Source organism: Triturus cristatus, chromosome 2_1, assembly GCF_964204655.1.
Source record: "Triturus cristatus chromosome 2_1, aTriCri1.1, whole genome shotgun sequence".
In the NCBI taxonomy this organism is placed as follows: domain Eukaryota; kingdom Metazoa; phylum Chordata; class Amphibia; order Caudata; family Salamandridae; genus Triturus; species Triturus cristatus.
Genome location: NC_140581.1, coordinates 616,043,742 through 616,071,121, shown reverse-complemented (window position 1 = coordinate 616,071,121; position 27,380 = coordinate 616,043,742). Strand labels below are relative to the sequence as shown.

General features: G+C 47.3%; 1 protein-coding gene and 1 pseudogene across 1 annotated transcript in view; one reads left to right on the top strand and one right to left on the bottom strand.

Annotated features, from left to right (window-relative positions):
- Window positions 1-769: 769 nt before the first annotated feature.
- Window positions 770-17,149, top strand: LOC146865689 (ADP/ATP translocase 1-like; annotated as a pseudogene).
- A 577-nt stretch (window positions 17,150-17,726) lies between these two features.
- Window positions 17,727-27,380, bottom strand: part of LOC146865688 (uncharacterized) — a 349,525-nt gene continuing 339,871 nt past the window's right edge. The window contains exon 5 of the mRNA XM_085640760.1: window positions 17,727-18,032. Within this exon, the coding sequence (XP_085496886.1) occupies window positions 17,925-18,032 (108 nt within the window). The 3' untranslated portion in view covers window positions 17,727-17,924. The remainder of the gene's footprint in view (window positions 18,033-27,380) is intronic.

Sequence of the window (27,380 nt, the reverse complement as noted above, 5' to 3'; positions counted from 1 at the left end):
CTTTGTCAATGCATTAGCTTTGTCAATGCATATTGGTTTTTGTAAAACTTTATTGTTTGGGACTAACAGTTACCTTAACCCCTTTCCACGGCGCCCCACTGAGAACAAATGCTCTTTTCATCCGGTTATAGCAGTTGTGTAAGGCTAAATGAGAAGAGTTAATATAACACCCAGGATAATGTGCTGCATGGCTAAATACTTTTAAGATCCTAAAAGCGAGACCGTTGCATTGCATATGCTTGTTGGAAGGGTGACCTCTATGGACCCATGGAGGCTTAATCGTGCTGCACATACACAGAATGACACATGAGGTGCTTGCCCGTTTAGCCACTTAGCCAGCGCCACCTACCGGTCGAAGACACAGTGGGGCAGATTTATGTTTCTTGGCGCATCCCTGCAAATCAGCAGGGATGCGCCAGGAAAGATGCGTCACGCAAGTTTACCCTTGCGCCACCACAGATGCGCCGCATTTACAATGCAGCGCATCATGGCGCAAGGATAAACAGATGTGTGACGCATCTGATGGCATAAGGGTGGCGCATTAATAGGCTCTATGGAATTCCAATTGAAGCCCATGTTAGTTGTGAAGGACATCTAACACGGACTTCAATTGGGATTCCATAGAGCCTATTATCAAGCCCATTATCGCCGTTTTAGCGAAAATTTTATCGCCTGTCTTGATAATATGCCCCTTAGTTCTTTTATCGCCAGTGATTAAACTGTGAACTAATGAGCCCAGTTTAAATGTTGGAAAACACCGTAAGAACTAATGCTACGAATTGATGGAAAACCGGTATTGACCTGCGTAAAAACCTACACATGTAAAACAAACCGATAAATGCGTACTTTATTGCACTTGTGTTAATAAACACGTTTTAATTCAAATAGAAACAAATGCGCATCTTTGTGTTCCGTGATTTTTTATTTTTCATTTACTCTTTTTTTTTTTTACAGTTCACACTTTTTCCGTTAAAATCCGTGCAGGTACAACATGCCAGCAAGCAGATCTCTGTGGACCAGCAGTACAAAGGGATCATGGACTGTGTGCGGAGGATTCCCAAGGAGCAGGGCTTCCTCTCCTTCTGGAGGGGCAACATGGACAACCTCATCCGTTACTTCCCCACTCAGGCCCTCAACTTTGCCCTTCAAGGACAAATACAAGCAGATCTTCCTGGGGAGCATCGACAAGCGCACCCAGTTCTGGCGCTTCTTCCTGAGCAACTTGGCCTCCGGTGGCGCAGCCGGTGCGCCCTCTCTCTGCTTTGTGTACCCGCTGGACTTTGCCAGGACCAGGGTGTTGACGTGGGCAAGGGCCACAGACAGAGGGAGTTCACGGGCCTGGGCAACTGCCTCACCAAGATCTGGAAGTCAGATGGGGCCAGGGGCCTGTACCAATGCTTCAACGTCTCCGTCCAGGGCATCATCATTTACAGGGCGGCCTACTTCGGTGTCTATGACACTGCCAAAGGTGAGCTGGGCATAGGAAGGGCAATAGGCGGGTGATGGGGAGGGGGGGTGCTTAGTTCTGATGTGGGAGACGCAGGGAAGCGGCAAAAAAAGCCCATGAGAGATACCTACCAAGGGGAGGAGGAATGGGCACAATGCCACAGGTAGTAGTGATGCAGTTCCATCATGGAAAGGTCAGGGTCACTGTGACATCAGTGGAAGCAATGTAACATAACAAGTAAACGAGCCCTGTACGGAGGACGGGGTAGAAACCACTTTACATTTTATAAACCAACTTACAAATTGTATTTTACAAAATATTTTACTGGTGAGAGAAAATACAAATTACTTTTTCATGTTTATTTTTAAACAATATTCAAATTTGAACTCATCAAAATATATTTGATAAAACCTAACCATTTTTCTTTTAAAAGATAAATGTTTTTAAATCGCGTATGATCATTCTATATGTAGAGACCCTTATGGTGACTCTGTATATTTATAGTTGAATTATATTCATTTTCTTCAGCTATAGTGGTGCAAGAAATTAATCAGCCATGTACAAACTAAAGCCTGTGACAAGTGGCTGCTGTCACTGAAGCTGCAAGGCAGCATAGGTTGAATATTGGAGTGGGTGTATTACATGTGGACATGGCTCAGACCTCAAGTCTAATGAATGAAACATTTACGGATGGAGTATTGATTATTAACCCTGTTGCCTGGACTAAAGGCTACTGTTAGATCTGGGGGTCTCTAGTTGGCAGGGTAGGTACCACTGTCCAAGTAGGGACCCTTGCTTCTAGTCAGGGAAAGGGGGATACACTGTTAAGATAACCCCTGCTCACCCTCTAGGTAGCTTGGCCTGAGCAGTCAAGGCTATCAAAGGCAATGTGTAAAGTATTTGTACCAACACTCACAGTAACACAGTGAAAACACCACAGATTTACTCCACACCAGTTTTAGAAAAATAAAGTATCTTTACTAAAAACTTCACAAGACCAAATACTACAGACAAACCAACATATAATTCAAAAAGGTTACTTTAAAGATAGTTCAGAGTTTGCAGAAAGTACTCCAGGATGTAAAAGTCAGTGTCCTGCACAATGCGACTCTCAACGCACAAATTGCGTCACTTTCGTGCCCAACAGTACCTGTAGTTGCGATAAGGTTCCCAAAAGCTATAACAAGGAAGTGTGCAAAGGCGATGCGATACTCCTGAGATCCTGGGGAGGCTTTGCAGCAGCCCTGCTTCACGCAGCAGAGGTGGATGCGCCGGCTCCGATCTGTAAGGGGAGGATGCGATGACTTTGGCCTTCGTTGCGTAGGTTTCCTAGGGGGAAGCTTCACGCACAGGTTCGATGCGACACTCTTCGATGTGGTGCGATGCGTGGCGCAGCGTTGCCTTCCGGCGCCGCAACTCTTGATGCGCCACGGAACGGGACTCTGCGTCGACGCACGCAGCGACTGGAGACTTTCACGCACCGGCAGTGGTGCGGTCCGCAAACTGGTTCTGCGACGACCCTCGCAATGCCAGGAATCTTCACGCTTCGGGACGATGCTCGACGCACTCGGCAATGCGGGACCCTGCGTGTTGCGATGGTGCCGCAATGAAATTTTCCACGCACTCTCGTTCTTGCGACACGCAATCGGATGATGCGTTGGGTACCAGTCACTCTTGTTCACGCTTCTGCTTCCCAGCTCCCAAACACAGCAAAACGACCTCCTGAGGCCCCAAGACTGGGCAAGCACTCCAAGGCAGGTCAGAACTCTCTCAGCAGAGTTCCAGGGGAGCTGGTGGTGAAGTCCTTTTGTTCCTGGGACTTCTTAACAGGGAGCCAGCTCTTCTCAGGCCCTTGGAGATCAGAATCAAAAGAAGGGGACACAGCAAAGTCCTTCCCCTCTCGTTGGCAGCAAAGCAAAACAGCAAGCAGGCAGTCTTCTCCTCTTCAGTCCTTTTCAGCTTTCTCCTTGGCAGAGGTTTCTTCTTAGTTCCAAAGTGATCTAAAGTTTAGGTGTCTGGGGTCCTCTTCTTATACCCCTCCAAGTCTTTGTCTCTCTTTGTTCCAGTGGGGGGATTCCCCTGCTCAAACCGGTTCCTGGGTGTGCTCTGCTCTGGAGCACCTGATTCCTTTCAGAGTGAGGGGCAGGGTCGTTAGACGCTCAGCAGGAGGTGGAGCCTTCTTTGTGCCAGCAGAGGCAGAGTCCTCAGCCTGGCCAGCAGGGGGTGGAGCCAGCATTGTGTTTGTCAGGGGCAGCCCTATTCAAACCCAGGGACTACTCCTCCCACCCATCTAAAGCAGATCTCCCTATTCACCCTGCTGCTGACTCATCCAGGCTCCTGGAGCCACCTAGCCCATCACATGACACCAGTCAGCCAACCAGCACACAGGCACACAGGAAGGTTAAACAGGAGAATAGCTACTTTCTAAAAAGTGCTATTCTCACACAGTGAATTTAAAAACCATCTTGCTAAAAAGATGTATAATTAAATTCTGAACACAGAGATACCAAACTTGGATTTTCTATCTTGCCCTTATGGGAAGATAGGCATGTAAACAGCCTTCCCCATTCTATCCTATGGGCAAGATAGCCTCTCAGCAGTGAAAAACGAAAATGGCTGTAATTCACTACCAGGGCATGTTACACACCTCAGTACATGCCCTACCTTTCAGATACACTGCACCCAGCCCAGGGGGGTACCTAGGGCCACCATAGGGATGCCTGACATGTGCAGAAAGGGAAGGATAAGGCCTGGTCAGTGGGTGCACTGGCCAGGTCGACATGGCAGTCCTGGACTGCACATAGGCACTGCAAGCAGGCCTAAGACATCATTTTAGCGCTACTCCTGTGGGTGGCACAATCAGTGCTGCAGCCCACTAGTAGCATTTGAATCACCAGCCCTGGCACACGCAGTGCACTTTACTAGGGGCTAACAGGTGAAACAAATATACCAATCATGGATAACCAATCAATACAACAATTTACCAAGGGAGCACTTGCACTTTGACACTGATCAGCAGTGGCAAAGTGCCCAAAGCATCTAAACCAGCAAAAACGAAATCCAGCACAGCATCAAAAATACAGGAGGTAGAGGCAAAAAGTCAGGGGTAACCACGCCAAATATGCCAGGTCTAACACGTGTCCCCTCCAGCTGAAAGTGGGGAGAACTACACACCCTCTTGGGAGTTCTCATCGCTAAGGCGGAAAAACCTGGACAGACCATCAGCGTTGGCGTGTTCTGTACCGGGGCGGTGTTCCACCGTAAAGTCCATCCCCTGTAGGGAAATGGACCACCTCAACAGCTTAGGATTCTCACCCCTCATCTGCATCAACCATCTGAGGGGCCTGTGGTCCGTCTGAACCCGGAAGTGAGTCCCAAACAAGTAGGGTCTCAGCTTCTTCAGCGCCCAGACCACAGCAAAAGCTTCCCTTTCAATCGCACTCCACCTCTGTTCCCTGGGAAGTAGCCTCCTACTAATGAAAGCTACAGGTTGGTCCAAGTCCTCATCATTTAGTTGTGAGAGCACTGCTCCCACTCCATGCTCAGAAGCGTCTGTCTGCACTATGAATTCCTTGGAGAAGTCAGGCGCCTTGAGTACAGGTGCTGTACACATGGCCTCCTTCAGGGCATCAAAAGCTTCTTGGCAGGCACTGGTCCAAATCACTTTCTTCGGTAACTTCTTGGAAGTTAGTTCTGTCAAGGGAGCAACAATGGTGCCATACCCCTTGACAAAACGGCGATAGTACCCGGTGAGTCCTAAGAAGGTTCTCACCGCTGTCTGGGTTTTGGGGGGTTCCCAAGCCCAGATGGTATCTATCTTGGCTTGTAGGGGTGCCACCTGGCCGCTTCCTACCTGGTGTCCCAAATACACCACCGAACCCTGCCCTATCTGGCACTTACTGGCCTTGATAATGAGGCCTGCACTATGCAGAGCCTTCAACACTGCGCAGAGGTGTTGCAAGTGTTCTTCCCAGGTGGAGCTGAACACAGCAATGTCATCCAGATAGGCGGCGCTGAATTGCTCCAGCCCGGACAGTACTTGGTTGACCAGTCTCTGGAATGTGGCAGGGGCGTTCTTCAATCCAAAGGGCATGACACGGAACTGGAAGTGCCCCTCTGGCGTTGAAAACGCAGACCTCTCCTTGGCCCCATCAGTTAAGGCAATCTGCCAGTACCCAGAAGTTAAATCAAACGTACTGAGGTAGTTGGCAGCTCCCAACCGATCCACGAGCTCATCAGCTCTGGGGATGGGGTGTGCGTCAGTCTTCGTGACAGCATTGAGCCCACGGTAGTCCACACAAAACCTAAGTTCTGGAGTGGCACCTGGCGCAGCAGCTTTCGGTACAAGTACCACTGGGCTAGCCCAGGGGCTGCTGGAGGGCTCAATCACCCCTAGCTCCAACATCTTAGAAACCTCCTTCTTGATGCTGGCCCTGACCTTGTCAGCCACCCGGTAAAACTTCTGTTTCACAGGCATGCTATCTCCCGTGTCCACGTCATGGACACACCAGTTGGTGATACCGGGGGTCAGGGAGAACAGAGAGGCAAACTGACCCAGCACATGGCGACAGTCCCTCTGCTGTTCTGGGGTCAGGGTGGGCGAGAGGACCACTCCATCCACTGACCCATCTTGCTCCTTAGCTTCCAGGAGGTCAGGAAGAGGATCGCTATCCTCCTCCATCCCTGCATCTGTAGCAAGTAGCATTGTTATTTCAGACCTCTCAAAATGGGGTTTGAGGCGGTTCACGTGTAGGACCCTCATGGGGTTCCTGGGAGATCGCAAGTTGACCAGGTAGGTCACCTCACTCTTGCGCTCCACCACCTCATATGGCCCAGTCCACTTGTCTTGGAGCGCGCAAGGCTCCACCGGCGCCATCACCCACACCATCTGCCCAGGTTGAAATTCCATCAGAGTGGTATGCTGGTCATACCACCTCTTCATCTCATCCTGGCTGGCTTCCAGGTTCGCCTGAGCGAGGGCCCGGAAGCGCTGTGTCTGGTTGCGGATGGCCAGCACATAGCTGAACACATCCTGGGGGGTTTTCCCAGGGGATTTCTCCCAACCCTCCTTCACCAGACTGAGACGTCCTCTAACAGGGTGCCCGTACAAAAGCTCAAAGGGACTGAACCCCAGAGACTTTTGTGGTACCTCCCTGTAGGCAAATAATAGGCATGGCAAAAAGACGTCCCACTTCCGTCTCATGGGCTCCGTCAGTCCCATGATCATGCCCTTCAGGGTCCGGTTGAACCTTTCAACCAACCCATTTCCTTGAGGGTGGTAAGGAGTGGTGAACTTATAAGTTACCCCACACTCCTCCCACAGAGACTTCATATACCTGGAGATCAAGTTGGTACCCCGGTCAGATACCACCTCTTTGGGGAAACCCACACGGGAAAAGATCCCCATCAACGCACGGCCCACCACCGGGGCTGTGGTTGTCCTGAGAGGGATAGCCTCCGGGTACCAGGTGGCATGATCCACCAGGACCAGGATGAACCTGTTGCCTAAGGCTGTCCTGGGGTCCAGTGGCCCCACAATATCTATCTCCACCCGCTCGAAAGGGGTGCTCACTACAGGAAAAGGCTGGAGAGGGCCTTTGCATTTTCCTCCAGCCTTGCCACTTGCCTGGCAAGTCTGGCATGATTTACAAAAGGAAGCGACGTCCGTCCTCATCCCGGGCCAGTAAAAGTGGGTGGCAAGCCTTTGTCGGGTCTTGTCCTGCCCGAGATGTCCTGCAAGCGGCACGTCGTGAGCCAGACCCAGTAGGAAGTCTCTGAACCCTGCGGGTACCACCAGGGTACGTGATCCACTGGGCTCAGCAAACCTAGGCTCACTGTACAACAAGTCATTCTCCCAGTAGAGAAAAAAGTTCTTCGGATCAGCACCTGCTAACTGGTCTGCAGCCTGGTGCCGCAGACCTTCAAGAGTAGGGCATGTCTGCTGCGCACGGCAGAACTCCTCTCTGGAGGGACCACCCTCTTGCTGCCAATGGGTCAGCTCAGGTATGTCTCCCAGCTCAGCGACCTGTTCCCCTGTAGGCTCCAGGGCATCCCCCGTAGGTTCTGCTCCTTCCTGGACCGTGGGAACAGCGGGGGTGGACGTACCACGCCCCTTGCCCTTCCTATTTCTGGCAGGGACCTGGGCCACTGTTTCAGGCTCCAGGTCTGCTTCACAACCCTGTCTGGCTGCCATGGACCGGGTGGTCACACAGACCCACTCAGGCAAACCCAACATCTCCAAATGAGCCTGGCGTTCCACCTCCTTCTATGGGGAACTCTCCAGGTCATTACCTAGCAGACAGTCTACCGGCATGGATGGACTTACAACAACTCTGAGAGGACCTGAGACCCCCCCCCCACTCAAAGGGAACATGTGCTACCTTGCAAAGGCGCACAGAGTTGTCATCTGACACTACCGGGTGAAGTACGTCTGGAATGATCAGCTCCTCAGGGACCCACTGACACCTGACCGTAGTCACACTGGCTCCAGTGTCCCTGAGAGCCTCCACCCTCCTCCCATTGATGGTCACCCACTGCCTGTACTTCTTAGTGTTATCAGGGACAGGGGTTTCCTGGACCATCTCTGTGTCTCCTAAAGAGACAAGGGACATAACTGCTAAACCCTCCAAATCACTAGAAATTAAATCCCCACCAAAAGCTACACTAGCTATACCCGGGGTTGGAACACCAGAGGGTGCCTGGGATTTCTTGGGACACACAGGAGACTTGAGACCCAATTCCTGACAGTGATAACACCTAATGGGACCCTTGTTATCCGACCTGCCCTTAGGGGGCCAGGTTGGTTTGGGTTTTGACTTGGGGGGCTGGGACTGGTTACCCTGGGAACTATTTTGGGGCCCTTGTGAGAACTCCTTTTGGTTACCCTTGTCCCCCCCACTCTTCTGCTGGGGACCCTGCCCACCTTTGGCAATGGTACCCACAATTCCTCTGTGGACCCTGGTACTGGTCCAGCGGTCCGCCTCCTTAGCAAGCTCAATGGGGTCCGTCAGCTTGCTATCTAAAAGATGCTGGCGCAGCTCTGGAACACACAGACTACTCAAGTGCTCCCAACTAATTAAATGTAACAACGCCTTATAATCAGTTACCTTGCTGCCCTTCATCCAACCTTCCAGTGCCCGCAGATTCACACACTCCATCCAAGTCTCAGACTCTTTCTTCTTGGAATTCCTATACTGCAGTCTATACTGCTCTGGAGTAAGTCCATACCTGAGACATAGGGCCTCCTTCATATTGGGATAGGCCATGGTACCTGCTAATTCTAAGGGCTCTAGAGCACTCCTCCCAGAAGCCTCAAAATGTTTCCACAGGCCCGCCCCCCAATGCTGTTCAGGCACACCATTCATCCTCAATGCAATTTCATACGATGTGAACCAGGCATAGATATCCTCACTCCTGTTATAATTCTGCACTAAATCTTTGGGGATATATACTTTACCCCCCTGCACCGGCTGTGCGCTGCCACCATTTGAACCGGACTCCACCTGCTTGGCCTTGATGTCCAGCTCCTTCATGCTCAACTCATGAGCCAAATGCAATTTTCTTTCCTCAAAAGCAAGGGCATTTTTCTTCTCCTCCTTTGCCATTTCCATTTTCATTTTCATTTTCATTACTTCCAGCTCATGTTCTCTGATTCTTTGATTCTCTTGTAACTCCTCTGCTGGGGAAAGACCCCTGCTGGAATGGTGGCTCCCCGCCCCGCTGGTGGGGTTGCCCAATGGCAAATCATCTGCCCCAAACCCATTCCCTTCATTATCATCATCTGCTTCCTCAGCCTCTTTAGCCTCCCACCATGTTTTCAGAATCTTCTGTAGCTCTTCCTTTCTGGCGTTGCTTTTTATGGGACAACCAAAATCCTTGCAGAACTGCTTGAGCTCCTCCACCTTGTATGAACACAGATCTCCAATGGTGAACTCTAGCTCTCCTTCTACACTGGCTGCTTTCTCACTTGGAGCCATGATAATTCAAGAGTTACTTCAAAAATAGAACCAAAAAATAATCAATCAGCAGTATGTGGCTGTGTAATGGTCTGCTCTCCTAGTGATGTACACCAATTACTGTGGGTCAAGTACAAATACAAGTTCAATCCCACCGCTGCCACCAATGTTAGATCTGGGGGTCTCTAGTTGGCAGGGTAGGTACCACTGTCCAAGTAGGGACCCTTGCTTCTAGTCAGGGAAAGGGGGATACACTGTTAAGATAACCCCTGCTCACCCTCTAGGTAGCTTGGCCTGAGCAGTCTAGGCTATCAAAGGCAATGTGTAAAGTATTTGTACCAACACTCACAGTAACACAGTGAAAACACCACAGATTTACTCTACACCAGTTTTAGAAAAATAAAGTATCTTTACTAAAAACTTCACAAGACCAAATACTACAGACAAACCAACATATAATTCAAAAAGGTTACTTTAAAGATAGTTCAGAGTTTGCAGAATGTACTCCAGGATGTAAAAGTCAGTGTCCTGCACAATGCGACTCTCAACGCACAAAATGCGACACTTTCGTGCCCAACAGTACCTGTAGTTGCGATAAGGTTCCCAAAAGCTATAACAAGGAAGCTTGCAAAGGCGATGCGATACTCCTGAGATCCTGGGGAGGCTTTGCAGCAGCCCTGCTTCACGCAGCAGAGGTGGATGCGCCGGCTCCGATCTGTAAGGGGAGGATGCGATGACTTTGGCCTTCGTTGCGTAGGTTTCTTAGGGGGAAGCTTCACACACAGGTTCGATGCGACACTCTTCGATGTGGTGCGATGCGTGGCGCAGCGTTGCCTTCCGGCGCTGCAACTCTTGATGCGCCACGGAACGGGACTCTGCGTCGACGCACGCAGCGACTGGAGAATTTCACGCACCGGCAGTGGTGCGGTTCGCAAACTGGTTCTGCGACGACCCTCGCAATGCCAGGAATCTTCACGCTTCGGGACGATGCTCGACGCACTCGGCGATGCGGGGACCCTGATGTTGCGATGGTGCCGCGATTAAATTTTCCACGCACTCTCGTTCTTGCGACACGCAATCGGATGATGCGTTGGGTACCAGTCACTCTTGTTCACGCTTCTGCTTCCCAGCTCCCAAACACAGCAAAACGACCTCCTGAGGCCCCAAGACTGGGCAAGCACTCCAAGGCAGGTCAGAACTCTCTCAGCAGAGTTCCAGGGGAGCTGGTGGTGAAGTCCTTTTGTTCCTGGGACTTCTTAACAGGGAGCCAGCTCTTCTCAGGCCCTTGGAGATCAGAATCAAAAGAAGGGGACACAGCAAAGTCCTTCCCCTCTCGTTGGCAGCAAAGCAAAACAGCAAGCAGGCAGTCTTCTCCTCTTCAGTCCTTTTCAGCTTTCTCCTTGGCAGAGGTTTCTTCTTAGTTCCAAAGTGATCTAAAGTTTAGGTGTCTGGGGTCCTCTTCTTATACCCCTCCAAGTCTTTGTCTCTCTTTGTTCCAGTGGGGGGATTCCCCTGCTCAAACCGGTTCCTGGGTATGCTCTGCTCTGGAGCACCTGGTTCCTTTCAGGGTGAGGGGCAGGGTCGTTAGACGCTCAGCAGGAGGTGGAGCCTTCTTTGTGCCAGCAGAGGCAGAGTCCTCAGCCTGGCCAGCAGGGGGTGGAGCCAGCATTGTGTTTGTCAGGGGCAGCCCTATTCAAACCCAGGGACTACTCCTCCCACCCATCTAAAGCAGATCTCCCTATTCACCCTGCTGCTGACTCATCCAGGCTCCTGGAGCCACCTAGCCCATCACATGACACCAGTCAGCCAACCAGCACACAGGCACACAGGCACACAGGAAGGTTAAACAGGAGAATAGCTACTTTCTAAAAAGTGCTATTCTCACACAGTGAATTTAAAAACCATCTTGCTAAAAAGATGTATAATTAAATTCTGAACACAGAGATACCAAACTTGGATTTTCTATCTTGCCCTTATGGGAAGATAGGCATGTAAACAGCCTTCCCCATTCTATCCTATGGGCAAGATAGCCTCTCAGCAGTGAAAAACGAAAATGGCTGTAATTCACTACCAGGGCATGTTACACACATGCCCTACCTTTCAGATACACTGCACCCAGCCCAGGGGGGTACCTAGGGCCACCATAGGGATGCCTGACATGTACAGAAAGGGAAGGATATGGCCTGGTCAGTGGGTGCACTGGCCAGGTCGACATGGCAGTCCTGGACTGCACATAGGCACTGCAAGCAGGCCTAAGACATCATTTTAGCGCTACTCCTGTGGGTGGCACAATCAGTGCTGCAGCCCACTAGTAGCATTTGAATCACCAGCCCTGGCACACGCAGTGCACTTTACTAGGGGCTAACAGGTGAAACAAATATACCAATCATGGATAACCAATCAATACAACAATTTACCAAGGGAGCACTTGCACTTTGACACTGATCAGCAGTGGCAAAGTGCCCAAAGCATCTAAACCAGCAAAAACGAAATCCAGCACAGCATAAAAAATACAGGAGGTAGAGGCAAAAAGTCAGGGGTAACCACGCCAAAGATGCCAGGTCTAACAGCTACCACTTGGGTAGAGACTGCCCACTGAATAGTTTGATGTAGTCATGAATGAAGCGAAAGCAGGACTGCCCCTCTTGTGTCACGCAGTGTTGTTTATATTATTGTAAAATGCTATACACTGACACATACATCATACTTTGAGAACACATTATGACTAGAGGCTGGAGTGACGCGGTGGTCCTCCAGCTGTGCCTAGCCTACTCCCTGTAACTGAATGTACCTGTCTCATGAGTGGTGGCAGGAATGGCGGGCGAGGTGCAAGGGTCACCCCTGCCAGTGCTCACCAGTGGCCTCTACCCACAGGCATGATGCCCGATCCCAAGAACGTGCACACCACCGTGAGCTGAATGATCGCCCAGTCGGTGGCGACAGTAGCTGGGCTGGTTTCCTACCCCTTTGACACCGTCAGATGTCGTATGATGATGCAGTCTGGAAGGAAAGGAGGTAAGAGGATATGTTTGTTTGCGGTGTATTTATAAAGCGCAGAACTTTCACTCACGAAGTTATCTTGGTGCTAAGACCTTAGTTGACTAATGTGGAACTAAAAAGCAGAGAAAAAAAGGAAGAAACAATTTAAATCGAAGACAATTACCACGCTTTTTTAAAGTTTTCGAAATCTACCAAATTGTTTTCTAAATTCCTGTCACATTTGCGATGACACTGGAGAAAGAAAAATACTCAGTTTCCCTTCTTGTAATATTAATATTTTAAAGATGGGGCCTCATACCCTTGTTTCTCTCAGTGAACTATGTGAATGGATTTTAAACTCAGTAATTTGTCCTCCACCTACCAGTGGTTCCCATACGTCCTTCATACACTGTGATACCATCCTGAGCACTTTGTGCACTCCCCGCCACCCGAGTGCTCCTCACACAGTGATGGTCCCTTCTCTTGTTCCTACATACACATGGTATCCCGAGGCACAACTAGAGCCAAATTTCGGGGGGGGGGCTACTAAAAATTGCAGGCGGGGGGCTTCTTCTTCCAGCAATAGGCTCATTAACACGTAAATGGTCTTTTAAAGACCTGTGAAGTACTTGGGTGCGGATGCGATAAGCTAAAAACTGTCTGTGTGTGTGCCCGGGAAGCTGTCTCAGCCCGGGCTGACACACACGATGGGGGGCTGAAGCCCTTTGAGCCCTATGGGCGTTGCGTGCCAGATGGCATCTATGAGTGAGCCGTCAACCTCTGCCCCTAAGTATTGCTCACACATTGCTGCTTCCTTTGTGCGATTTAATGTGGACCGTACATGCGCACACAGACTCATGACACCATCGCAACACACTGCTATCCACCATGTGCATTCCACTTCTGATCTCCACCATCTATAAATTCTCAGAATATGTCTCATTCCCAGTCTTGAAAGTGCATACAATGTATGGGAATGGTGATTCAGGACATTCAGTGGTGGGCGTTGGGTCAAGAGTGGTACACTGGGGGTTGGGTCAGTGAGGAAGGGACAGAAGCATGTCTTGAAGTACACTATCCTGGTTAGGTTGAGCCTAACGGCAGCGCACATTCTTTGCTCGCTCTGCAAGACTGCTGTAGTAGAGTATGGGAGAGAAGTCAGCGACCACTCTCCTCCTATACTTTTCTTTGGCTTGTGTCATTGTCTTTCGTAAATGCTGCCTTCGGATTCGTTAATAGGCTTGTTAGTCCTTCCTTAGTACTGCCTTGTCTTCATTTGTAACCTCCCCTGGCTACTGACCCTTTTACTTTGGTTGTTACACGGGACCTGTTATTTATTCTGTAGTAGAGTATGGGAGAGAAGTCAGCGACCACTCTCCACCTATACTTTTCTTTGGCTTGTGTCATTGTCTTTCGTAAATTCTGCCTTCGGATTCGTTAATAGGCTTGTTAGTCCTTCCTTAGTACTGCCTTGTCTTCATTTGTAACCTCCCCTGGCTACTGACCCTTTTACTTTGGTTGTTACACGGGACCTGTTATTTATTCTCTGAGCACTATTTACTTTATTGAGTTTCTGTTACTGCAGGCCGGACAGGCGCTGCTTTGGCTGAAACTGCTTGTGTGTTTTTTAAGCAGCACAGCCACCCCTGTAACACGCTCGCACACTATCAATCAATTTAACCCAGTTTTATCTCGTGTCTGTTTCAAACCAACCCCTCCCCCCCCAGTAAAATGGATTTAGAAATGATTCGCGAATTGAGTCATGTGAATTCCAGGTAGCACATAATCATGTGCTAATGGGCTGAAGCTGACAACAGCACATCTTTGTTACATGTCATTTGCACTAAAGCCACCTGACAGGGTTGTTTTCAAAAGCCTGTTTTATTAACAACAACAACACCAACACTACCAATACCACCAGCAGTACCAATACCAATACCACCACCACCAATACCCCCACCACCACCACCTCTACCACCACCAATACCACCACCACCAATACCACCACCACTATTACCACCACCAATACCACCACCAATACCACCACCACCAATGCCACCACCAATACCAATACCACCACCACCAATACCACCACCACCAATACCACCAATACCTCCAATACCACCACCAATACCACCACCAATGCCACCAACCACCACCACCAATACCACCACCACCACCACCAATACCACCACTACCAATACCAGCACCACCAATACCACCACCACCAATACCACCAATACCAATACCATCACCACCAATACCAATACCACCACCACCAATACCAATACCACCACCAACAATACCACCACCTCAGCGCCTCTGGCTCACTATTGATAGCAGGGGCACTGTACGGGGCCTGTGCTGCAGCCAAGACCATCCCTCCCTCATTCCATGCCTGCCATACAGCACAGCGTATCCTGCAACAGGAGGTGAAGCCAGGGCCATACTTTTATTAAGCCAAAGATAGCAATGGCATTACGAAATGCCACACTGCACACTCAAATCACGGAGAGGTAAGGAAATACTCTTCCTCCTGAGCCGTTACAGTGTAATCACAGAGCAAAAGTTGTTGGAGCGCTTTGTTAGTGTTTATAGCTCAGATCAAATGTAACTCTCACTTCACACTTTGTGTCTGGATAATTTACAACGCTTACACATCTTCTTCACTGCACAAATTATCACTACTTTGAAGACATCGCAGGCCGTTTTTTTCCTCTGATATTTACAATCTAACAACCGGTCAAGAAGGCCCTTTATTGCAATGCAATAGGTCTGGCATTTGTGGGAGTTTAAGCTGCTAGTATTGTAAATGAGAATGCCTTTTATTTATGTTTTAAAACCCAAAACATAAATAAAAGGCATTGTCATTTACAATGCCAATAGCTCAAACTTGCGTGAATGCGAGACCTATTGCATTGCAAATGCTTGTTCTTTTAGTAATCATTTGAAATTCGTGTGTTTGTGTTGTTTACTTGAATCCTACAAAAGGTTTAATATGTAATATATTTGATATCTTTCAAAGCTCGGTAAGACAGATCATAATAATGTAACTTGGTCTCTCTGGGTGCAGAGGGACAATTTGGTTTGCTTTACCTGTACTCATTCGCTCCTTCCTTTCCTTTTCCTCCAATAACAGATTTATGATGGGTGGCTGCTCATTGCCAAAATGTGCCAAAATGAATGTTGTCCTTTTCCCAAATCCTCCTTTCCATCCTTTCATCAAACCTGTGTGATTTATTGAGGGGTGCAAACACAAGGAGTCAGACGTGGGACCCTTGCTCACTTTGCCACTAGATTCAATCTAGCCTGGCTGATGTGGGGTGTTACCCCGAAACCGGTACCATGATGCTTGTTTCCGGTCCAGGGAAGACCTGGCTTGGCAGTTTGGGCTGGACTGTTCCAATGAGGCACAGGGTCAAGACTGATTTGCATATAGCTGGGTCTGAACTGGGGTGGCGACATGAGCTAAAGAACGATGATGGATTCAACCCAGATCTATGACTGGGGGTGAGTGTCTGAAAAGTTTCAGCGCTCCATTCATCATCTCCTTGTGTTTGATTTATTGAGGTGTAACAACGCAAGATGAGGAGCACAACGTTCAGGTCTAGAAAAAACTCTCAAAGTTTATATATTATTGATAACCAGACATATGACAGGCAAAACCACTAGCTTAAATGCAATGAACAAATTTCTTCACATTCAGATTGCTTTTACATCGTCTTTATTCACAATAGGGCCGATTCACAGAACTAATCTGAGATAAAATCCTAAACTTACTACTTTTGGTATTCACAGAAGGCATTTAGTAGTAGTAAAGTTAGGACTCCTAACTTTACTACTACTAAATGCCTTTTGTGAATACGGAAAGTAGTACAGTTAGGATTTTGTCTCAGTTTAGTAGTAGTAAAGTTAGGAGTCCTAACTTTACTACTACTAAATGCCTTCTGTGAATACCAAAAGTAGTACATTTAGGAATTTATCTCTGATCAGTTCTGTGAATCGGCCCCGAGATCTTCAAATGTTTGGATAAAACAGGTTGACATGTCCAAAACAAACAGCCTATGCGTTTCGTCCCTATTCATATGGGACTTCTTCAGGGCAACACTTAATACTGCCGAAATCCTAACTTCAAGGACAAAGTGCGTGCTAAAAACTCTGCGTAGAACCTGTGTCAGCTGCTATATTCTCACATACTTTCACTGTGAGTTCAGCAAATATTAGTAAAGCCAGGAACGCTATCACTTTACACACTTGGTGGGGCGGATGTGGTGAAAGCAACACCAACTCAGTGCAGGGTGAAGATCTTATTCTTCAGGTCGTATAGCCCACACTGGAAATATATTGTATTAGCCACCCCTGCACAGTGTACAATATTTTGTTTTCAGAGGAACATCTCATTGCCAGCTTCATTATTTAGGCACTGTATTAATTTGCGTCCAAGGTTAAGCGTACCCACATCGTAGCTCGAATCAACTTCATATTGTAACTTTTACTAGCTCACCATTGTTCTGGTTAATTCAATTTTTCATTGCTTATGTTTCTATTGTCTCTGTTCTTGTGTCTGAGTCTGTTCTAGTAGTCTAGTCTCTGGTGACTGTCATATGTTTTCGAAGCTTGCATATTATAAAGGCATTAACCTTTTTATTTTAATTTGTTAAGTTCCTTGCAATGAACAGTTTTCTTCTCCTACAGTTCGAGCTTGCCTAGGAGGGAGTGGGACCATGCTTCAGTTCTGATGGCTTTGCCTTCAATGTCAAAACACTAGCAATGCATGCTGCTATTTCTACCACCACCATGGCTCTTTGGGAAACCATGCAGCCCTCGCTCCATCTAATCAGATAAAAGAAGTGAGCTGTGGTTGATTGATTCATTGTTGAATGGCAATCATTCTGCACACTGGAAATTCATCCTACACCTCCTCCATGTTCCGAGGGGTTAATAATATATAGTAGCAGACTGAAGAGACTAGACGAAGAGAGTAGTAGAACAAGGGAGAGTACAGCATAACTATTTTGTTGTTTACACTATCAGCAGATTTTAAAAACTGGCTCTGGCAAAGACAGCAGTGTGAAGTAAAACAATAACCCCACTATTTATTTTTAATCATTCATAATGTAAAACTATGAAAAATGTATTCCCTTAACAAATATAAACTACTAAACTCACAACTGTCCCACCACTCTTCCTAAACCCAACAAATGTCCAAGTAGTGTTCAAGAGTCCAAAAACGAAAGAGTCCATATATAAAGAAAAACCCAACAATGCCCCAACTCCCACATTCCCACCCTCTCCCCACAATAAGTCCCATCCACCCAAAAAATTATTTAAAAAGGGGGCTGAAGAGGCCACTAACAGTGGGCTAGGAGTTTCATAAGGTGCCTGTCTTCAATATTGGCCAGGCTCAGCATGATGCAGTGCTCAAATCTGCAGACATAAGGGGAAGCTGCAGTGATGTTGGAATGGCGGCGGGCACTAACGGTGTGCTCTTGTGGTCTGCCTGATTCACGGGGCATCTGCAGCAGCTTCTCCCTCTTCATCCTTCAAGGCCACCAGCCGCCGGTACTCGGCCCAGATGGCCACCAGTTTCTAGGGCCAGGTCTGGGCTGCAATCTCCTGCCTGTTAGGTGGTTTGGGACCAGCAGGAGTAACTATATATCAAGAAAGAAAAAAGGGAAATTGTAAACAATGCTCTTAGCAAAACACATAAAATCATACCTTGGTTAGGGAGGGAGGGAGGTGATTGATGACGGGTAGGTAGGAAGGATACATATTATGTTGCGCTTGAAAATTACCGTGGATCCGATTCACAAAAGTAATCTGAGACAAAATCCTAACTTTGCGACTTTCAGTATTCACAAAAGGCATTTAGTAGTAGTAAAGTTAGTATCCCACAATGGTGTACACCCTTCATTCCAGAGTATATTGTTTTATCCCACCCCTTCTTTTGGTATCATTTCCGATGTCCGTGATGCCTCCTCCCCCTCCTCATGTTGATCCCGGGCCCACTGCACATATGGTTCCCAGATATCTTTGGGTCTAGATTCTGATGGCATGAGTTCCCAGAATGTTGTCAGTTGAGTGTGCCCAAAAGTGACATCGTGTATCCACTCCATCACATTAGCAGGGACTTTCCTACCCCAATGTTTAGACACATTGTTTGGCAAACAGTAAAAGCATTGAATGCAATTTGCAAAACTGCATCGGAGTATCTTTAACATAGCCTAATAGCCCCGTAACAGGGTCCAGGGAGTCTGAAGTGCTGATCATGTTGTGGATTGTTATAAAGATAGTACACCAGAATGTCTGCAGTTTTGGAAAGGTCCATGCCATGTGTGGAAAGGAGGCAAGGGCAGCGCCACACCCCCAACAGTGATTGTTTTCCTTTAAACCCATTCTATGCAGACTGATAGGGGTCCTATAAAATCTGTGCAAGTACTTAAAATGAATTAGCTGGAGTCTGTAATTTGTCGAGAGGGCTTTGAGTTAGCCGCAGCAGTAAGCCCATTGGTCTTCCTTGATTGGAGCTTTTTTCGCTCCACTTTCCATGCATGGAGCGCTCACGTTTGTATTTGTGGGGCAGTGTTTTGTGTCGTATTATATATAGGTGTGGTTAATCTGCGCGGGGAATCCGACTTCAACACATTTTCCAGTGCCTCTAGAGTTGGTGGGGGGTGTGGGAACGTTTTGTGTAAGGACCGGCAGGTGGCCTTGATCTTATGATAGAAGAATATGTCTGAGAATGGCACTGCTCGGTCCTCCTCCACTTGGGGTGGAGGTCTAAATTTGTTGTTCGGATATAGATCCGCAAATGTGTGCATGTCCATTTTAGAAGCTAATAAAGTGCTGGAGCTTTCCTCCATTGTTGGCAGCATGGGATTATGCGCTAGGGGTATGGAGGAGGCATATAGGATAAGTGCCTGTGCTCTTTTCTTCAGACCTTCCTATGCCCATCGTAGAGTATTAACAGTATCAATCTCTGCTTTAAGCTGTTTATAAGGGCGGTATAGTGCAACTGTCAGAGGAGACAGTGCGGCGATGTCTGTCTCAATTGCCGTGTGGGGCTGGAAAGGAGTAGGGTGTACCCAATAGTATAAAAATTGTGCCTGTGTGCTCAGTGCGTACAAATGTATGTCCATTGCCCCCAGCCCGCCCTGGTGTAGCGGAAGGGTGAGAAGGTCCCACGATATCCTAGCTTGTCCTACCGCCCATATCAATGAGGTCAGATGCGTTTTTAGAGTAGTGAAAAAGACTGGTGGAAGGGGGAGAGGAATATTCACGAATAAATAGAGTAATTTTGGCAGCACCACCATCTTAACCAGGGCAATTCTTCCCGCTAATTATAAAGGGAGTTTGGCCCACACCGCAACCTTTCCCTCGAGCCAGTTGACAGCGCGTCCAAAATTTAAGTCCCATAGTTCTTGAGTGTTCCTACTTAGCCATATACCTAAATATTTGACTGGTTCGTTTGCCCATGTGAGCGGGTATTCAGTATGGGTCGGTGTGGTGGTATCAGTTAGTGGAAATATCACTGACTTTGACCAATTGATGGACACGCCAGATAGGCCACCAAATTTAATAAATTCCTGCATTAGTGGATCTAAGTTTGTTTCAGGGTCAATAACATACAGCGTAACATCATCAGCGTATAGCGAAATCAATAGGCTTCTCGTACTGAAGCCAATGCCCCTAGCTGTGTGATGCTGTTTTATACGAGCTGCGAGAGGTTCCATTGCTTTTGAAAATAACAATGGGGATAGTGGGCAGCCCTGTCTGGTCCCTCGAGATATTGTGAAGGGTTACGATACCATTCCGTTCTCTCTCACTCGAGCAGATGGTTCGGTGTAGAGCAGTCTTATGAGGGAAATAAACAGAGGGTACATTCCCAGTCTATTTAAAATTTGGAATAGGTACGGCCATTCTAAAGTGTTGAATGCTTTAGTAGCATCTAGGAACACAGCGGCCGCCTGCACCGATGGCTGTAGTTAATGTACCATAGCAAAAAAGAGCGAAGGTTGTGTTATGTCTATCTTCCTGGAATAAAACCCAATTGATCCGGCAGAGCTACCAACGGGAGCAAAGGTGGTAGACGATTGGCAACCAACTTTACAAGAATTTTCATGTCCACGTTAATGAGCGATAGGGGTCTGTAAGAGTCTACTTCTTTTTCGGGCTTCCTAGGCTTTAATAGTGTGATTATTATGGCTTCTCGCATTGTGGGCGGGAGAATGCCCGTGGTTTGGTCTTCCTCATATACAGCTATCAGGTGCGGTGCAAGTTCTTCTACATACGTTTTATAGAATGCTGTAGTTAGTCCATCCGACCCTTGTGCCTTGTACATTGGTAGACTTTTTATAACCTGAACCACATCTTGTACTGTGAAGGGGTCATCCAAATACTCCCTATGTCCTCGATCTAACTAAAGAAGTTCAAATGCATCTAAGAAAGATAGCAGGTCTGTCTGGGTGGAAGTTTGACGGGCGGTATATAAGTTTGACTAGAACTCTGAGAATGAGTCTAGGATGTCTTTCAGGCCTCTGACAGCTGTGGTGCATGTGGTGTTAAGTTCGGTGACAATTGTAGTTGAACGGGGTGGATGTAGCATGGATGCTAGGATTCTGCCTGGTCTGTCCCATTCTCCGTATCGGCGGGCTTGAGCATATTTCCCTAGGAACTTTTCTTCAAATTCTATCAGTGTCTCTGTAAGTTTAGCTAGTGTGCGGTAATCGCCAGTTTCATAGAACAGAGTCTCAAGTTCCTTAATCTGTGCCTCTGAGTTTCCCAATCTGCCCTGTATTGATTTAAGAACTCTTGCTTGTCGGGCTATACAGCTGCCTCTAATGACCGTCTTGAATGCTTCAGAACACAAAAAGGAAGGGTCCAAGGGAATGTTTAAAGACCTGGACAGACTCAATCCCCTGTTCAGTAATCAATAATACAAAAAGGAGTCTGTCAGTCTAAGTGTTGAGCAAGGTCAACAAAGAGATAGATATAGATGTAGAGCATGAGAGAGAAGAACCTTAGAGTGCTGATTGGTTGTAAAGGATTTCCATCAATAACCAGTGATTGGTAGGTGTCATCATCTGGATATCCAACCTTCCCACCACTATAAACCACTCCGACCTGGAGTATTATATGTGGTACGGTGTTAGCCAGAGCACTTGGATAAAGCCCGGGAAGGGGGAAGGAAAGAAGACAGCCAAGTCACTAGCTTAGGCAAGATGTGCAGGTATATACCGAAAATGATATATAAACAGTGCAGTGCAGTAAAGTGAAAATGTTAAAAAAGGAGTTAGAGGAAGAAGATAGTTTAATGCAAGATATTCCTACTAATCCTTATTTAAAATGGTGCAGAAACAGCTTTTAACAAATAGGCTGTTTAACAATGTGGTCAACATGTTTCAGCCTGCTTGACCCCATGGTCAAATGGCTTTCGTCAGGACCTTGTAGATTATTAATTGCTACTGCAACAATAAAGTGTGAAAAAAGGAACAGTGAGTATTTTAAAATACAACCTTTTGTGGTGTATAACTTCTTCGTGCACTCAGTCTATATAAGTTTATCTGGTTAGCACGAGAAGTAAACCTCACCTCACCCGGAATAGACTCAGGTTTGAAGGAGGTCCCGCCCTCTCCGTCGGTGCCTCGGAGTAGGTCTGAGCGTTACGGCTCAGACCTACTCCGAGGCACCGACGGAGAGGGCGGGGCCTCCTTCAAACCTGAGTCTATTCCGGGTGAGGTGAGGTTTACTTCTCGTGCTAACCAGATAAACTTATATAGACTGAGTGCACGAAGAAGTTATACACCACAAAAGGTTGTATTTTAAAATACTCACTGTTCCTTTTTTCACACTTTATTGTTGCAGTAGCAATTAATAATCTACAAGGTCCTGACGAAAGCCATTTGACCATGGGGTCAAGCAGGCTGAAACATGTTGACCACATTGTTAAACAGCCTATTTGTTAAAAGCTGTTTCTGCACCATTTTAAATAAGGATTAGTAGGAATATCTTGCATTAAACTATCTTCTTCCTCTAACTCCTTTTTTAACATTTTCACTTTACTGCACTGCACTGTTTATATATCATTTTCGGTATATACCTGCACATCTTGCCTAAGCTAGTGACTTGGCTGTCTTCTTTCCTTCCCCCTTCCCGGGCTTTATCCAAGTGCTCTGGCTAACACCGTACCACATATAATACTCCAGGTCGGAGTGGTTTATAGTGGTGGGAAGGTTGGATATCCAGATGATGACACCTACCAATCACTGGTTATTGATGGAAATCCTTTACAACCAATCAGCACTCTAAGGTTCTTCTCTCTCATGCTCTACATCTATATCTATCTCTTTGTTGACCTTGCTCAACACTTAGACTGACAGACTCCTTTTCGTCTTGAATGCTTCCCAGAGAGAAGCTTGGGTGTTGACTGATCCCTCATTAAGAGAGAAATAATCGGTTATGTCGTGGCGGACTTCCTCCCTGAATGCATTGTCTAGAAGGGCCTCCGGTGGTAGTCTCCAGGTAAACATAGGTGGGGGTGAGTTTGGCACAGTTAGTCTGAGTAAACAGGGGGCATGGTCAGACAGGGATCTGGGAAGATGTGTGATCTCAGTGGACCACGTAGTGACATCCCGAGATATCAGCCAGAAGTCTAGTCTAGACCATGATCTATGATGTTAGGAAAAACAGGTACCCTCTCTGATTATAGGGTGTGTGTGCCGTCACATGGCAATGTGCTGACCATCGAGGATAATAGCATTTAGTGCGGTGCTGGCTGCTGTGTGTAAAGACCTCGAAATCCCCTTCCTGTCCAGCTTGTCATCTAATATTGCATTGAAGTCCCCACCCCAGATAATGGAATCACAATTTTTCACCCTCACTTTAGCCCAGAGATCTTGAAAAAATGTAGGTGAGTCAACATTCGGACCGTACACCGCCACAAACACAATCTAAACTCTGCATAGTGTACCTACAATCACAACAAACCGGTCCTCAGGATCAAGATGAACCTCACTGTCTCTCCAGTCCAGTCCTCGTCTAATTAAAATAGTCACCCCTCTAGCATCATTAGAGTATATGGAGGAGTACACAGACCCCCATCTGTTGTGTTTCAATCTAGGGGATGGAGCTACATTTAAGTGTGTAACCTGTAGCATGCAAATGTTTATGTGGTGACGAATGAGATAAGCGTGGACCAATCTAGTCTTCCTACAGTCGTTTAACCCTCAGATGTTCCAGGTCAAGAAATTAAATTTGTTCATAGCATGTGTCTAATCACAATCTGTAAATGCAAGCAAGGAAGCATGTACATTACTTGAAAATCGTTGGCATATTCAAAGTATACATTCTTGTATAGTATAATACTGTCATCAAACTGCAGAACAACCCACCTCACCAACCCCCCTCCCACCCCAACCCCCCAAACAGGTTGTGAAAATGCCCCCAAACAACGGAAGGACAAAACCCTTGTCTAGGAATTCTCCCATGGCGTGGTGTCGCCAGCGAACATCCCTACTGTTCCCAGGGTGGCCGGGATAACTTTTTGGGAAGCAATGCTATCAGCTCAATGGTTTGAATAACGCCCGGTGTGCCACGTAGGCAAGTCCAGGAGCAACAACCATGTAAAAAGCATAAGCATTAAAGTGTCAGTCAAGGCCACAATGCAAATAATATGTTTGAGCAAACAGTTAAAGCGCACATTTATACGATACCAAATCAGTCATTTTCGCTCAACCGATCCACAGAAGAGTCCCTCGGCCCAAGGCTCTGTTTGTTTTTCTTCCCTCTGATGTGTTTTGCGAATTTGAAGACAGATTTGGCATCAGTGAAGAAGTGGACTGTGCCGTCATACGAGACCTTGAGCTTGGCAGGATATATTAAGGAGTACGGGATCTGGGCCTGCATCAGGATGTGTTTAGTTGGGAGAAATTCTCTTCTTGCAGCCTGTACTGCCGGTGTAAAGTCCAGATAGAAGGAGATTATATTTCCTTTGTGCGAGATTGACCCCTTCTCCCTGGCCAGTCATGGTATTAGGTCCCGATATTGATAATTCAGGAATCCTGCAAGTATGGGTCTGGGCGTATTCCCGACAGGAGGTCGCGGACCTAGGGCGCGGTGTGCTCTCTCGACTGCAAAGACAGCAGATAGATGAGGGTTGAATAACTCATGCAGCAGATCAGATACGTAAGTCTCCATCTTTGAAATGGCAGTTGTTTCAGGGATTCCCGTGACACAAAGGTTATTTCTATGGGATCTGGCCTCCAAATCCTCGTTCTTTGCACAGATGATGGTGAGCATTTTATCCATATTTAATAATTGTTCTTTGGTCTCCACTTGGAATTCGTGGAACTCTGTGTTCCTATTTTCGAGCACGTCTAAGCAGGTCTCATGAGTCTCAACTTGTTTTTTTACAGTATCGAGTTGTGTGGTTAACATATCTAATTTGGTATCTATGGTACGTAGGCTTGATCTCATCTCCAGCAACAGAGTTCGCAGGTCTTCTCCCTGGTCTGCCTGCTGATTTTCATTCATGTTCTCCGAATTGGCCTCTGGGTCTGACTCCGTATGCCGAGTTGTGCGTTTGTTTTCGAAGTGTAGCTTTGGTTGTTTCGGGTCTTGCTTACCCATGTTGTGGTCTGATGTTGTCGATATTTTTATTGGCTTAACACTTCAAGTTCACTCCGACGGCCTCTTAGACTGTGAATATAAGGATCTGCCCCACTGACAAGGCGCGGAGTGCCAGTTCGGGCGCCCGGAGCCTGGCAAGAAATAGTGGAGGGGAGCAGCATTATTTTGCGCAGTACCTCTATGCTTCCTGTCTCAGGAGCGGCTGTGCAGTGGTATACTGGAGTTGGTCAGGATTCCTAACTTTACTATTACTAAACTGAGACAAAATCCTAACTTTATGAATTTCGGTATTCACAAAAGGCATTTAGTAGTAGTGAAGTTATGAATCCTAACTTTTCTACTACTAAATGCCTTTTGTGAATACCGAAAGTCGTAAAGTTAGGATTTTGTCTCAGATTACTTTTGTGAATCATGCCCAGAGAGTCCAGGGAGGAGTCTTAAATACCACCTCAACCCTTTGAATCAAAGAACCTCAAAAAAACCATTCCAAGCAACTAAAGGTGAGAAGAACACCACTACAGAGGAGCACCCTGGTACCTTGTATAATCTCCTTCCCAAGGATTTTTCAATTCATCATTGCATTGTTCTTCTAGTATTTTATTCTTCAACCTTGGCTTTGCTACTCACCACCCTTTAAGTTTTACATTCTCTCAATCCAGTCTTCACCATTGAAACCATCCATCCATATAGCCATCCAATCAAACATGGCTCTCTGTCTCACTCTCAACAAACCTTTCAGCAACATACACTTGTCATTTACATACCCATGCGTCCTTTCAATCAAAACCACCACAGTATTCCAATCACCCACCCAGGCAGGCATCTTTTCACACATACACTTACATCCACCCAGGCAGGCTTCCCACCCATATAGCTTTCATCTAGCCTTCACCCACCCATGCATCCTATCAGTCACCTATAGTATATGCATCCGCTTCCACCCAGCCACCTTCTCTTCCAGTCATATATATATATTACATTTCACCCGTCCTTTTTCCTTCCATCATTCTTTCCCTTTCCATCAATCCATAGTTAAAGGTTTTGTTCCTGAAACTTTCTCTGCTGAGTTGAAGATAAAAGCAGCCATTAGTTACTCAGCTCATCTCAGGGCCCAGGAGCATTTGTGCGTAAAGGTTGTGCATTCGGGCCATGTCATATGGCATTGAAACGGCCAGACAAAACAAGGAGGAATACGCCGGCTGGAGTAAAGATGAAGGCTGCGTGTGGCGCTGGCTGTTATAAGACAGCATGGGCGAGCAGGCAGGTTTCTCGCCAGGGGGGTAAGGGAAGCGCAGCGTGCATTCCACCACCCGGCTTAGCGTCGCTGGGCAGGCTTACCCCTACTTTACCCCCCTACGCGACTTGAATCATGTTTTTTTGGGCCAAAATCCCATCTCAGAGCGCAAGCTTTGGCTGAATTTGACGGGACATCTTTTCTGCATTCTCTGGGGCATTCTACCCCCTTGGATCTTCATCAGCCCAGGGGACTCACTTTTCCAACCCGTATCCTGCCAGGAGGGACATCTGCTGTCGGCTGCCTCTAGAGGGGGTGGGGCTTCCTTGACTTTGGTATGTATTCACTTGTTCTGGACCTAGTTTTTTGCCCTAATTTGAATCCACATTACAATAGGCAAAAAGAAAGCCAGCACATTTCTCCCCGGCAAGAATCATAAAAGACCAAGCTAAAACCAGCAGATGCAGCCGGGGTGACTCAACATAAGCCAACACTTGATGACATTGACCTCTTAACCCCTTCAGTGCCCATGACGAGCTGGACTCGTCATGGGCCGCGGTGGCGCTGTGCCCATGACGAGTCCAGCTCGTCATAGACCCCGCCCGCTAATGCAACGGCCGGCACTGGGCGGGGAAAGGGGCGGGCACTGAAGGGGTTAATTGAGCAGGTTGAGTCCCTACTGGAGGGCAACAAAGCTAAAGGCCACAACAAGAGGGATCTAGCAAGTAGAATTGCTCCAATTTTTTATGCCAAACCAAAAAGATTCCAGCTAAACATAAGATGAAGTCGGCAACTCCATCTCTCAGCCTACCACAGAGTCTTCGAGGGACAATGTATTGATTACTTACTCTCTCATAAGTATTTTGAACGTGCCGCTGTACCGTTAGAGCCTGTGCAATCTGCACAAACAGATTTTCACCTTCAACTGATTGCCAGTCTTGTTCTGGTCAGAGTGCGAGCAAACCTTGCAGTGATAGTGGTGGGAATTTAGTGTCTGCTCTCTTGGTAGGTGCGAGGGAGGGGTTAGCGGGCCCTTTAGCTACTTCTCAACGAATGGCCCTTATCAGAAGCCTTCAGAATGAAATCCTTGATATGAAAGCCCAAGTAGCAACATTGACGGGAGATGTAGAGATAATAA